Raw genomic sequence first — 14,863 nt, forward strand, 5'->3', positions numbered from 1 at the left:
CCTTCATTCTCTCATGTGTGCCTGCCCATGTTCAAACCATAGAGGGAACTATCCTTAAACCATCTGAATGGAGCTTGTGGAGTACTGATATTCCATGGACCACAATTTGAGAACCTCTGATCTAGCATGCCATGTGCATGTCTCTCTTATGCCTCAGTTTGAATTTGTTCAAAGATTAATGACTTACGTTCATATGGAAATACAACACATCAAAAAAGCAGGGGGGAAGGTAAGGGGAAATCAACATTTCAGAATTATTTACCGGGTTCAGAACAATCTCTTTGTCATTACTTTCAAAATTGTTAACCGTTTATATTTTAAATTGTAAGGAATTTCACAAAAAAAAATTGTTTGGTAGAACTCTATTCTCAAACTAGACCTCAAACTAGTGCTTTACCAATGAATAGTACAAAGTAGATAAATAAGGCACTGCTATTCAGCCTCTCTCATTATACAAGAAGAAAGGGACATTCAATGAATGATGACGGCAGCACATATAAAACCGATAATAAGAAATGCTTTTTCACACTATGTTTTCATATCCTGTTGGACTCACTGTCACAACAGCTCATGGGAATACGGGGACTTCGAAGTAGGCGGGGTCCTTTCGAAAAGGAGCCCCGTGGGGATGAGACGCGCGGCGGCGAGGCGCATCAATTTCGAAGTGCCGCTGCCGCCCGCATGCTAATGAATATGCATTTCAGCACTTCATTAGCAAACTGCGAAATGGCCATTTGCGTGGCCATTTCGAAGTTTGGGGCTAGTGTAGACGTAGCCATGGTGAAGCAACAAAAGGATGAATGCATTATGCCCAAACCTTTAGCTCAGTTATAGAATACAGTTCACTACGACCGCAACTGTGTTGTAATCAAGCCCCTGATTCGATGGTATTTGTAATATGGAAGAGATTTATGGTTCACTTTAAATAATGGAATTTATTTTACACCTCTTAATTCTAAATAATCTGAAACACCAAAACTTCCGAGCTGTCAACTACCATATTAGCCTCTGAGGTAAGACCCTTTGCACTCTGTTTAACATCAGATTCCTAATGTACTAAAGAGAGTTAAGGCTACGTAATTTATCTGCTATGTTCAAGCATCAAATCTTTCACCATTCCCAAGCAGACAAATGGATTTTCTTTTGTGTGTCTGAAGTAAGAACTGTGTTACTTATCAGAATTAAAAAATGTTACAGGATTGCAGAGATACTTTCAGACATCCGTACATTTGTAATCTACCTTTCTTATGGTCTCACATTTTTTTTTTTCTTTTAAACTATAATTTGGGTGATGTTGTTTTTTGTTAATTACCTTGTACCACTTTATGGTGACGTTTTTAAGGTGGGGAACAGCACTGCATTTCAATATAAAACTTCTTCCAGCATCTTCAATTTGCCTGGATAAATGATTTGTGTTAAAACAATGGTCTTTACTTCTTTTGAGGACATTCAGAGACCACTTTTGTGATGTGACATTATATGCTCCATTGCTATGAAAAAAAAACAAAAACAAAAAAAAAATCCCAATTTTGAGTATTTTAAGTCACGTAGGTTTCCAGATTAGACAAGAAAATTAAAAAAAAGCTAAAATATAATCCTTAGGAAAAACAGCTATATTGACCCATTTTCTTTTACTGCCTTTTCACTACTTCCCCATGTAAACCAGATAATGTTTTCAGGAAAGCTCCAGATTAAGTAACAGACAACAAGCATATCAAAACAGAATCATCAAACCAGTTTCATTATTATTCATAATAATATATCTATACATGGTGAAGCATCTACGAGCTCCATGACAGTCCCAAGCCTGGATGAAGGAGGAGGGTCGGCCAGATGAGTGTCGATGTGCTGACCATCAAACAACAATCCGAATGAAATCTGATGCCAGTGCAACTTAAATGATAAAAGATGCCAGCTCGGACCTCGCCCGGATAAACAAGGTCCGCGATACCAATCAAGCAATGGGGGTTGTGTGATAAGTTGGCTACTGAAAGAAAACTACAGCTAACACATATGCTATTAACGGAATGGACAGTTTGAATCAGAGAGGCAGACCCCACAGAGAATGGATTGATGATAGAGTAGATTGGTGCAGAGCTAGTCTACAGAACCTAAGCCACTCTGCACTGGACAGGGAAAGATGAAAGGAAATAGTGAGAGAGACATCAGACACCAATGGGCATTGAGCCCACAGTTATTGATGGTGATGATGACGATGATACAAACCAAATAGCTTAATGACAATCGACTAGCTTAAAATGACCATTTAGTGGGTTTACACCCTTATTCATCTAATTCACTGAGGTATGATGTAGTGATAGTAATTTAAAAATTGTTTGTGAATGTTTATGAACAAACTCGGCAAGCTCAGTGTGCTGTTGCTTATGTGGTCACATTATTTTTGCTTTGTTTTTGTACTCTCAGCTATCAGTGTATTTGTGAAAATCATGGAGAAGCACACACTATTACTGAGCAAGGACACTGTTTCATGGCTACTTAGTACACCAAACATGAAGTAAATTACTTGGTCCAGTATTTAAATACTTTCTTTGTGTGGATCAAAGGGAGCTGGAGGAGTCTTGGAGAAATTAATGTGCTGGGGAAAGTCAAATGCTACTGAGGGTACGTTTAGACCAGCGGGTTCCCAACCTTGTCCAGACAGTGACCCGTTTTGACAATTCAGGATGACTTGGCGACCCAAGTCAATTCAACAATGGGGGGAGGGGCAGGGGAAGAAGGAAAGCAGTGCCGTAACTAGGTAATTTTGCTCCTGAGGCAAGCATATAAAATTGTGTCCCCTCATGTTTATATATTCATAATAGTTTTTTCATAGAAAAGGGGAAATATATTCATAAAATAAAGCTACATTTACTGTAGTTAATCAGAGTTGTGCTGGTGGAAAGACACCCATCCCCAAACTGCTCCCCCTCACCTTAAACCACACAATCAGGGATTAGGGGAGTCACACTCAGGGGCTGGAGGAAGCTAGAGGAGTCACTCAGGGGCTGCAGGGGGCTAGAGGAGTCACACTCGGGGCTGGAGAGGTCTAGAGGGGGCTAGAGAAGTCACACTCAGAGGCTAGGAGTCACTCAGGGGCTGAAGGCGGGTGGGGAGTCACACTCAGGGGCTGCAGGGGGCTAGGGGAGTCATACTCAGGGGCTAGGAGTCACTCACAGACTGGGGGAAGCTGGGGAGGCACAGGGACCTTTAATCCTACTTGATTTATCAGCTTTTTATTGAAAATTTTTGTTGTTAGTCTTTAAAGCGCTACATTTCTGCTGCTTTGTTTTGCTGGAGTACAGACTAGCACAGCTACCTCTCTGTTACCATTAAAATACATGTAAAAGTCTCTGATTTGTTCCAAGTGCTCATAATTCGGTGAAGGAGAGGCAGCAGGTGGTGCTGCTTTTGAAAGGTAAGTGAACCTTGGGTTGGGGGTGGTGTTGGGGAGGGTTAAAGGCTGGGGGCAGTCTGGGGACATGAGCAGGAGGGAGGGTTAAAACCTGGTGGCGGGTTGGGTCTGTTGGGTGGGTGGTGGGTTAAGGCTGCAGTAGGTTGGGTCCACGGGGAGGGCGGGGCGTTAAGGCTACTGTGGGTTGCGTCTGCGGAGCCAGCGGGGGGCATTCAGGCTGTGGCAGGTTGGATGTGCAGGGTTGGTGGGGGTTCAGGCTGAGGTGGGTTGGGTCTGTGGGACGGCGGGGGTGGGGGTGGGATCAGGCTGCAGTGCGTTGGGGCCATGGACCTGGCAGGGGGCGGGGTCAGGCTGCTGCGGGTTGGGTCTGTGGGGCTGGTGAGGGGTTCAGGCTGAGGCGGGTTGGGTCTGTTGGGGGGGAAGGCTCATATTAGCGGGGTTGAGTTCAACTCATCTGGTGAACAAAGGTAGATATGTGTGTCCCTCATTTTAGCGAGTACTCATAGGTAAAATACTCTAGTGTCTCAAATATGTTTTTAGCATTATCAGTCACCTATATGATCCTCACCATGATGTTAATGTTAAACATCTTTTATTTTATATATAACTTCAGTGTTGAATGCTAAACTTTGTCTGAGTAGCACCTTAGAATTAATTATGGATTTATCCCTACAACACCCCTGTGAAGTTCATTGTCTAGACAGTCAGAGGAATCTAATTAGCTAGATTTTGCAGATGGGGAATAGAGGTGGGCCAACTGACTTGCCCAAAATCACACAGAAGCCCTGTGGTAGAATGTGCAATTGAACCCACATTTTTGGGTCCCGGCAGAGCACTCAAGCTCACGGCCATATTTCCTCCCATTAGCAGACAGTCCCTTAGTATCAGAGAGGCTCTCCATATAGAGACACATTTTGTGAAATGACTTCATGGCTAGCCATACAACACAGTGAAGATGTTGGGCCAAATTCAGACCTGATATAAACATATGCAGCTCTATGGAAGATGATGCTACATTCAGTATCAATATGACTTATAGCATCTCCAATACAATCTAGTAAATACAAGATTTTAATCAACATACACTAAGAAATATCTTTGCTTCTTACACTAAATGAGGCTTTATCTGTCTTGACTTTCACTCTAATTCTCTGGTTGTATTTTGTACCGATGATGGTTTTACAAAATCACTATCTGGCTAAAACTCAAAATATGTAGCCTGCCTTAAAGCACTTTGGAGATTGAAAATGTATGAAGTAGCAAATAAGATTTAATAAAAAAATTCAGAACACAAATTAGATTACTAATCATCCCTCAGTCATATCACTAATTCAGATTTTGATTTAGTAGGACCACTTTACAACTGAGTATTCTGCTCCCAAAACACTTAAGCATGTGTCCACCTTGAAGCATGTGAGTAGTCGCATTGACTTCAACAGGGCCCTAAATGCAAAAGCGAAACACATGCATAAAATTAGCAGATCTGTCCCACGAAAGCTCACCTAATAAACTATTTTGCTAGTCTTTAAAGTGCTACTTGACTGCTTTTTGTTTTGACATGCATAAAAGTGTTTGCAGGATCAGATCCTTGAAGCATGTCATTTGCTTTTCACTGACTTCCACCTCTCATCTTTTTCAGTTACTTACCTATCACCTAGTCACAAAGTGACTCACTCATACGAAGAGCTTATGTGACCTGATTTCTAGTAACCAAAGGAAATTAAAGTATGTGCTGTGCAAAACCATATAAACAACACAGATGTGTGACAATCTTTGCCAATCAATTCCATGTGTCAAATGTACCGGGAACCTTCATGACAGGAAATGGTGCTAACTGTGGTCAGTTCTAGGATAAAGTGGTAAATTGACTCAATAAACAAATCTGCACTCATTGGGTTTATTTGTTGAACGAGGTTCTTGGTTTGTTTGATTCTGTGATCGTTGTTTTTTTTTCCCCTCATAACACAGTGATTTATTATGAAAATGTTTCACTGGTGAACTTCTCCTTTATCTAATGAACTTCTATTTTTCAACAGAGTCAAAAGAGGTGAGGATAGAATATAACGTAAACAAATAATTTTAATCAGTGTTTTTTTAGGTTAAAAAAAAAAAAAAAAAAAAAAAAGGAGGAGCTGTAGTCAGCCGGCTTCCCGCACCTCCCTCCACAGCCAACCTCACAGAAGGAGCTTCAGAGGTGCCAGTACTGAGCTCCATACCAGCAAATACTGGCATTAAAAAAAACCTGAATTTAATCAGTTTCACATATTTCTTTTAGTGCATTTATTCAACAGACTGTCTGCAAATTTCAAACTGAACTTCCTTGAAAAAAATTGTTGGCATCAATATTTTTCATGAAAACTGTCAATACATTTAACCAACGTTTTAATGAATTTTCATAATGTTATCAAAAATGCTGACCGTCCTTTCTGAATTTTTAAGTTCATCTTTAAATAAAATAAATTTAATTTAAAACAAAAAATAATATTTTAATTTTTTTTAATATTTCAAAAATAATGGAGGCTTTATATTAGACCTAATTTAGCAACAGAAAGTTATAGTTCACCAAATACCAGCTCTTTTTAATACTAGAGAATTTAGTTTTGTATTTTTATTACTATGCATTTGCAATCGTATATCTATGGCATATTTTATAAAAAAGAAATGACTCTTACAATTTTCCAGGAATAGAACTACAATCCATGAACTACGTAATACACTGTTTAAAGGGAATTATTCTACCCTTTCATTTGAAAGGTACTGTTAGTTTCAGTTAAAGTCAGTTGTAACAGAAACATCCTCACCTTTTCCAAACTTGCTTGAGCCATTATTAAACTACACTATCTTCCTGCCCTACTGAATAATAATCACAACTAAGAGTGTTACAGCTCCACTTGACTCACTGCTTGATAAAAGCAATTCTCAGGTGAAAGAGCATACTCAGAAAGAAGTAAAAATATAACCATTACATTTGCATTTGTACTGGTCCAATTACGTGAAATTCTGTATAGAAACCAGAACATAATTATGCCATTGTTACTCATCTTGCATATTGCCTTAACGTACAATTAGTGCCCTTGATTTCAATGGGAACATCCACAGATGGTTACTTAATGCAAATTAGGCTCTTCCATATCAGATACAAGAAGTACATTATTCATCAGTTTCTAAGCATAGGTAACATGCAGTGTCTGGAAGGAACAGAAAAAACACTCCTCTCCTTTAACAAAAGTTTTGCTTAAACTTAAAGAGGTTCAGTCACTTATAATTAATTTTCAATTTTATAAGCTCAACTCTGCACCGCCTTGCATTCTGCATAGTTTTTTACGGCTGGGCACATGGATGTCACTTGGGTAAATGTTACTTTCCGCATTTCCTGTGCATGGGTGCCAATGACTATATGAGGTTAGGGTAGTGGAGGATCAAATCCTATTTTTATACAATTGCAAAGACTCTACCTTATCCACTAGGCTTATACCCACCTGAGTCTGTAAGCATAATTCCCCAGGTCGCCAAGTTCAACTGGCCAAAACTCCAAATATCTTTCACTTATAACCAGTCTGTGTGTTTTCTGGATCAAATTCATCTTTCTTTCACTTTCTTTGAACCAGGTCACTGTGTATGTTGTATTGTGGAGAATATTTTGTATTGAACCAGGCAAGCAAAGAAAAAAATATTCTCCTTCGAGTACATCAATCGAGCGATGCAAGGGGCACAGTTCTTCATTAAAAAAAAAAAAAAAAAAAGAATGGTTAGGTAGCAAAACACCACATTCAGATAATGAGATTGGACTGAGTCTAGTGACACTAGCCAGGTCTGGTGGGCTAACTATCCAGTTTCTTTTAAACAGATTTTCTTTCACAAAAAATCCAGTAGCTAGTGCAGAGTGTAGCCATGTCAGGGAATCAATATTTATCTCAACCTGAGAACCCAGTTTTCAAATTTTATTCTGTCTTTACTCAGGCAAAACTCTTCGTGACTTGAGGAAAGTATGAAATGGGAGTTTTTCCTGTGCATGTCAGGGCACGTCTCTAAGGCCTATGTGATTAGGCAATTTCCTTCTCTCGTTTTCCACTCGGACTGTTCAGAAATTTTCTATTGTTAAACACGACCCCATTGTTTATTTTTGTGGTTCTTCCCCACCCTCACCCTACCCCCGGTCTTTACTGATCACATCATTAAGAGCATCAGTTTCTCCTCTGCCCAGGACAGGGAAGAGCTTGATCCATCTGCTCTACATCCACTAACTTGCCCCTCCACAGCATTTTCCTTCTTCTATTCTCTTTTTAGTCTGTTAACGGACTAATTATCTGTTAAGTCCTCCTCAGCCCATTCTAATCTGCCAACTAGGCACAGTCAAGCCCAGCAGGAGGGTTGGGGGGGACTTAATTGGTGTTTAAGTGATCAGAGTGCTGGCTCAGCTGTTGGTCCCCAGCTACCTGTCACAGCCAAATTCTGCTATCCTTATTCAGGTGGGGTAGTACCTTACTGCTTGATTTCAGAGGTGCTACTTACAGAATAAGGCCCTAATCTAAACTCCTTTTAATCAAAGTGAATTTTTCTGCTGACTGCAATGACTTTGGATCTGGACCTAAGCTACTAATTTTAGACTATGTCTACACTACAAAATAACTTCGAAGTAAGCAACTTTGAAGTGCAGCACCTACACACAAAAAGCACCCTGACTTACTTCAGAGTAGTCTCCCAACTACTCTGAAGTAAAACATCTACCCACAATAGCCCCTACTTCGAAGTCAGGGGCCAGGAAATGATGCAGGCAGGAGCTGCAAGGCCGAAAAGCCCTTTCTGGGCTTGCAGCCAGCCGACCCCTTAAAGGGCCCCTCCCAACACCTCCACCCCGCACGTGCTCAAGGCTGCCAAGCTGCACACAGCAGAAGAGCACGTGCTGGGGAGAAAAGCTGACCAACATGCCCACTCACAACCGCACCAAAAATGATGTCCTCTCCACCCTGGCCAGCCTGGTCGCACTGCTGTTCCAGCAGCGCAGCCAGGTCACCCACACAGGACCCAGCCTGCCAGCCCTGGCCACAGCCATGCTGCCCCTCTCCCGGGCCTCACAGATCTGGCGCTGGTGGGCCTTTGCCACCAGCAGCAAGTGGTGGGACTGGCTGGTGCTGGAGGACTGGGGCGATGAGCAGTGGCTGAGGAACTTTCGCATGACATGGCAGATATTCGAGGACATCTGCCAATGGCTCGCTGCAGTCCTCAGCACTGGGACACGTGGAGGCGGCCAGTGCTCCCAATGCAGAAGAGGGTGGCCATCGCGCTATGGAGGCTGGCCACCTCCTACAGTCACCAGTCTGTCGGCCACCAATTTGGAGTCAGCAAGGCCACCGTCAGAGCGGTGCTGATCAACGTAAGACCAGCCCCCACCACGGACTCACCCTGGGCCTGCATCATGGCCGATGCCACATACTCACTGTGCCTATGGCTCATGCAGCCCTATACCAGATGCACCACGTCAGCCCAGGACACCTTCAACAGTCAACCATGCCAGGGGCATAGTTGAGCGGGCATTTGGGAGGCTGAAGGGGAGGTTTCGCAGCCTCCTCACCAGGCTGGCAATTCCGTCAGTGATTGCCGTCTGCTGTGCCCCCCACAATCTTGGGGAGGGTTGGCAGGACCTCTTTATCCAGGGCTGGGCCATGGACCCAGGGGGCCGGCTATGAACAGCTGCCCACTGCCCTGTGCCACGAGGCCCAAAGGGATGGGGTCAGGGTCCGGGAGGCCTTGTGCCAGGCCTTCATGCAGGGCCTGCCCTGACCCTCCAAGCCACACCCCACACCACAGGCCGCCCACTCCCCCACCCCTCATGCTCCCACACAAAACACACCCCCTCCTGCTCCCTCTCTCACCACTCTCCCACCATGCACCAGGGACACAGGGTTAGGGTGGGAACAATAAACTTTATTTTGGGCAACAAATGTATTTGAGACAACAAAACAGAGCTACATGTTAAACTATTTACAGCACACAGGGAGAAGCGTCCACAGACAGGGGGCGGGGGGCCTGAATGGGGAGGGGGACTAGGATGGGAGAAGGGTCTGTTGCCAAGGTGCATGGGGAGCTGGGAGCTGCAGCAGCTGCAGCTGCCCCTACTGGATCCAGGACCCCCTGCAGGGCTGTGACAGGACAAGGACCACGAGGAGGTAGGGCTGGAATTGGGATGCCCTGGGCTCAACCTCCACAGGGTGTGCGGAGGGGGCCACTGGAACTGCGCCCATTGTGTGTGCCCCATCCAGCAGCCACCAAGCCAGCTCAACGCGGGCAGCTGGTGACAGGTCTGCCACACGGTGGGCGCCTTCAAGGAGGGCGGCTGCCAGAGGGGCAGCTGTAGTGGGGAGCTGGCTGCTGCGAGTCGGGCTGGCTAGGGAGCGGGACGGTGGGCAAGGTGGGTGGCCAAAGCCTGGGCCAAGGTGTCCAGGCTGCCAGCCAGCCACACCCACATGTCCCGCTCCATCACCAGCCATTCCCAGAGCATCCTGGTTATTTCCTGCACAACCACCCATTTGGCAGCCGCCTCTTCGTCTCTCCAGCATAGTCGCCAGGAGGCCCAGCCTGGGCCATGGGGGGATGCAGGATGAGGCGATGGGATGGCCTCCTGGCCCCCAGCAGGTGTGGCCCACTCCAGTGGACTGTGGTGTCTTCCTGACAATGGACCTGTGGAGACACAAGGAGACAGGGGGATGGCCCATGAGTGCTGGGTCCCAATGGCCCCCACTCTGCTGGCCTCTACCCCGCTCCTGTGCCGCCCGATGGCCCATGAGATCCTGGGTGCCCAGAGATTCCAGCCTGGCGAGGCTCAGGCCATGTTACCTTCCCCTCTCCCCAGCACCAGGCATGTGGGCTGCAGGGATGTTCTGGGGAGGGGTCCCATCCCCAGCCCTTATGACATCCCGCTCACCCCGTACGTACCGGCTGCAATCTTGCGGGTCTCAGGCAAGGCTCGGCTGGACAAGGCTCAGCTGGGCATCCTGGAGGGGAAGGTGATGACGAGGGTCCCATCGCTGGAGCCCTCGTCACTGCCCTTGGTCTCAGTGGGCCAGTCTCCGCATGGGGGGCTGGTGGTGCCGGATGGGCCCACCTTCTCCTTGATGTCCACGGGGGGTGGGGGGGACCAGCTGTGTTGACGAGGTGCTCTGGGGCAGCTGCCTCCCTTGGCCCCAGGAGCCTGTGCAGCTTCCTACAGTGGGGGCAGTGCACAGGCCATGCCCCCGACCAGCTGGCAGCAGTGTGGGCTTTTGCAGTAGGTCTGCCTCAGTTTCTTCACTTTTATCCGCATGCTGCTGCCAGTGCAGTTGGGTGGCCAGCCAGTAGAAGGCCTCAGCATTCCACTGGCAGACACCAGTTTGCCGAAGGACCTCCTCCTTCCCCTGCAGAGCGAGGAGCTCCTTCAGCTCCCTCTTGCTCCAGGAGGGTCCCCTCCTGGCACGGCCCATGCCCAGGCACTGCGAAGCCTCAGACTCCTCGTCTGAGGTCCCTGGGAGGATAGGGGGATCATACCATGGTGGCCAGGGGGTGCGGAGGATGGCTGGTGCTTCAAGCAGGGGCAGTCCAAGGGAGAGCTCATGCTGCCCCTGCTTGTGGCACAGTGTCAGCTTTCTTCCTGGGGTTGCCAGGGAATGTCTTCCTTTAAGGCAGCTGGCAGGAACCATAGGGCCCTGCCAAGGCTGGCCAGACTGTCTCCATCCTCCAGGTAGGGGCCACCTCCTGGGCAGACCGCTTACTTTGAAGTATTATATACAGAATGTCTACACACATCCTACTTTGAAGTTAAACTTTGAAATAGGGCACTACTTCATTCCCAGGAATGGAGCAGTGACTTCAACATTAGCCTGCCTTACCTCAAAGTTAACTTTGAAGTAAGGAAAAGTGTGTATAGATGCTCTGCAGGCTACTTTGAAGTTAATTTCAAAGTAAGTTTGTAGTGTAGATGCAGCCTTCGTAGGGGAGGGTGGCTAAGTCTGTTCTTTAGGCCAACAGCCACACTACTGCAGAAGATCAACCCACTCGGAGTCGATTGGTTTGTTTCACATGTGCGCGAAATGGCGCTTTCTGAGGTCAAAGTCAACCCTGGAACTCCTTGCAAGCAGTGAGGATTAACGAAGGTCAACAGGAGAAATGCTCCTGTCTACCTTCTTCTGTGTAGACAGCCATAGCAGCTGACCACTGATAAGTCAATTTTAACTACGCAAGTGGCTTAGCTAAAATTGCTTAGCAGTTGACTGCTGATATGTCTAGCATAGATATAGCCTGAGACCATCTCTTTTCCTTTTCCAATTTTGCTATGAAAGATGGAACAATATAAACTGAATTCCAGCTGGAACTAGATCTGAGCTTTACCTAACTTTGGAAATGTTTTGGTGCAGAATTTGGTTCAGACCCATTACTAGCTTAATTAGAATAATAACTATCCGTTGTCCTACTCAACTCCTGATATTTATTGTGGATTCCAATATTGCAACAGAGAGAAGGAGCAGAAAGCATTGCATTATGAGGAAGAACTGAGCAAATAATGATTTTTCCATTCTGTGGCCAAACTAGTAAACCCAGAATGACAAATCTTCAGTTTTTGTTGCTGAAATGAAAAAAAAAATCCAACAAAATTTCTCTTTGGATTGAACAAAATGCTCCGTTTGACTGAAACACAGAAAGCTTTCTTTTTCTGCATTTCATTTTGTTTTCATATATCCACTGCCCTTATTTGTTTGTTTTGTTTATCTATATTTCTAAATGAAATGTTGTTTCAAAAAAGTTGAAACGTTTCATTTTTACATTTTTGAAACAAAATATTTAAAAACTCTGACAATAAAAAATATGTGGGTCGAAACAATTTGCCAGATTTGACCCATATTCACAAATAGTGTCCATCAACCCAAAACTGCATTTTTCAGAAAAGCTATACATTCAAAAACATTCACCCTGCTACAACAGTGTACCAAATATTCACCAATTTGGCAGGTCTTGCTGTCAAAATGATGCTGACTTATGCTTACCGGTTGTAGCTCTGCTGAGGAACATTAAAAATATAATCAGACTTCCAAAAGCCATTTTCTTGAATTACTTCTTTCTTCTCTGGAAAAAGGGAGATATTCTTATTTTAACTGACAGTGTCAATAGAAAATCAAATATACGTAATCCATCAAACATGCAACAATTTTTTCTAAAACTAAGTTCATGAGTAATATAACAAATATCTGGAGAAGAAGAGATTTCCGGCCAAATAAGTTATTCTTCTTTATCATCAGAGAATAATTCAACATATACGGTCACAATCCAGGAGTTTTACTGGCAAGATTCATACCAGTTGGACAGGCGATTGTATTTCCTTACAGTATTTATATTTCATATGCTTTATCATTTCTTTTTTGCCTCACACCTGTACTGTACGTTAGAACGTTACTCACTCTAGATATAAATATATTCAAACTAAAGACTTGATCCTGAAAATCTTAATTATTGGCCATTAGGCTTTCCCTCATGACTATGGTGTTGGCAGGATTGTACCATTAAAGGAAATGGAAAATTTGCCAATGTCTTCAATTAACCTAAGATCAAGCCCATAGTTTGGATTCAACTGTAGTTACAGCTAAAAATACAAAAAAAGATGGCAAACCAGGAAGCACACCAATCTTCAATTTTCTTCATATTTGATTTTATTTCACTTGCCACATACATAGAAGCATGCATTATTTTAGATGATTTATACACTGCTTTTTACCATGTACACTCATCCCTCACTCTATGAGCACAATTGGCTGCCAAATTTTTGCTTGCAGGCGAAAACTCGTAAGAACGACACTAAATTCCCATTAAAATACATGTAAAAGTCCCCAGTTAGTTGCAAGGGCTTGTAACTTGACATAAACCACCCGAGTTCAGGTACTTTTCTAGTGTATTTGAATAGTTTGGCACCAGAAATAGGATACAGTATATGTATGTAGAGCAGGGATTCCCGACCTATGTGTCCCATTAGATTTGTTAAAGGTCGCCAGCTAGGCAGTTCCCAGCTGCATGTGGCTGTTCAAGAGGCCATTTGCAGTTTCTTAACACTGCTGCTTCAGGCAGATATCTATTAATAGAGTAACAGCCCTCTCCAGTAGCTATCTCTATCACTAAGGATACCAATTACCTTACATCTAGGTACTGAAAGCCTAACACTTGAGTTAATTGGTTTTAACAACTGTTACCTGCTGGGGGAGCCACCCAGCCTAGCAACCCTGGTGAAAAGGCTGTGGGGGGAGGAGTATCTAAGGCTGGGGCCATTTACGGATGCGGGGGGGGGGGAGATCTAGGACTGGGGGAAGTTTAGGGCTGCTGGGTGGTGCATAAACCTGGGGCAGTTTGAGGCTGCAGAGGGAGTCTAAGGCTGAGGGCACTTTGTGGCTGCTAGGGGGCTCTAAGGCTGTGGGTTGGTCTGGGGGTCTCTAACCCTGGGGGTGGTTTGGGGCTGCTGGGACGGGTCTGAGGCTGGGGGTAGTTTGGGACTGAGGGGGTTAAAACCTGGCCAAGGGTGAGGTCTGCGGAGCAGTGGGTAGGGACTAATAAAGTAAATCCTCAAGTTACCTGGGGTTGTTCCTGCAACCCCTGCATAACTCAAATTTTCCTGCAAGGGGGTGGGGAGCCAGGAACCCCCAGGGCTGGTCAGTTTCCTGGCTCCCAGAGTGACAGGAGCTGGGAACCAGAAGCAGGCTGGTTCCAGTCTCCCCATAGCTTGCAGGGTTGGGAAACTGATGAACTCATGGCTGGTCAGTTTCACGTTCCCACCAGCACAGGGGAGGAACCAGGCCAAGAGCCTTCTCCCTCTCTTCCCCCAGCCACAGGGCTGTCAGACAGCTGCATGTCTGACAGAAGGGAGGGAGAAGGCTCCAGCTGCAGGGCTGCAGGTCTCCCCGCCCCCTCAGTCAGGGACCCCGCGGCTTGCTCATATATATCAGAGAATTTCATTCATTTACTGAACAAAAGGTAGGTATGTGCATCCCTCGTTTTAGTGAGTACTCATAAGTAAGGTACTCGTTAAAGGAGGGATGAGTGTATAGACATTTATACATAGCAATGCGTAACACAGTAAATAAGTCTGGGGTAAAGAATTTTCAGTGAGAGCACAAGGTAATCAGCACAGCACCTAATAATAGCGTCAGTTCTAATACGGTACTTTACAAATGTAAACATTATGTGTACTCATCAAAATAAAAAGCTAAGACCAAATACTGCACTATATAGCTGTACAACCAGGCAAAGCAACTTTAGCTAGTCCCTCTCCCTTAGGAAGGTCTGCCACATGTCTAATGAATACCATAAAAGGACTCGGTGAACAGCTTTGACAGAAGCAATCTATTTGGCTTTCAGGTTTGTTTGGGGGTATATTAACTAAACTTTTTGCAATTTAAGCATAAGCTTGCCACTGAAATTTCCATCTATACAACATTTTGA

The 14,863-nt window shown here is 44.9% G+C and overlaps 1 protein-coding gene across 1 annotated transcript in view; it reads right to left on the minus strand.

Annotated features, from left to right (window-relative positions):
• IL18R1 (interleukin 18 receptor 1) overlaps positions 1-12,481 on the minus strand; it is a 38,667-nt gene extending 26,186 nt beyond the window's left edge. Inside the window, exons 1-4 of the mRNA XM_074983264.1 lie at positions 12,427-12,481; positions 11,566-11,568; positions 6,892-7,129; positions 1,313-1,490 (exon numbers count right to left, since the gene is read on the minus strand). Of these exons, the coding sequence (XP_074839365.1) occupies positions 1,313-1,490; positions 6,892-7,129; positions 11,566-11,568; positions 12,427-12,481 (474 nt within the window). The remainder of the gene's footprint in view (positions 1-1,312; positions 1,491-6,891; positions 7,130-11,565; positions 11,569-12,426) is intronic.
• Positions 12,482-14,863: the final 2,382 nt, after the last annotated feature.

This window comes from Carettochelys insculpta, chromosome 1, assembly GCF_033958435.1.
Source record: "Carettochelys insculpta isolate YL-2023 chromosome 1, ASM3395843v1, whole genome shotgun sequence".
Taxonomy (NCBI): Eukaryota; Metazoa; Chordata; order Testudines; family Carettochelyidae; genus Carettochelys; species Carettochelys insculpta.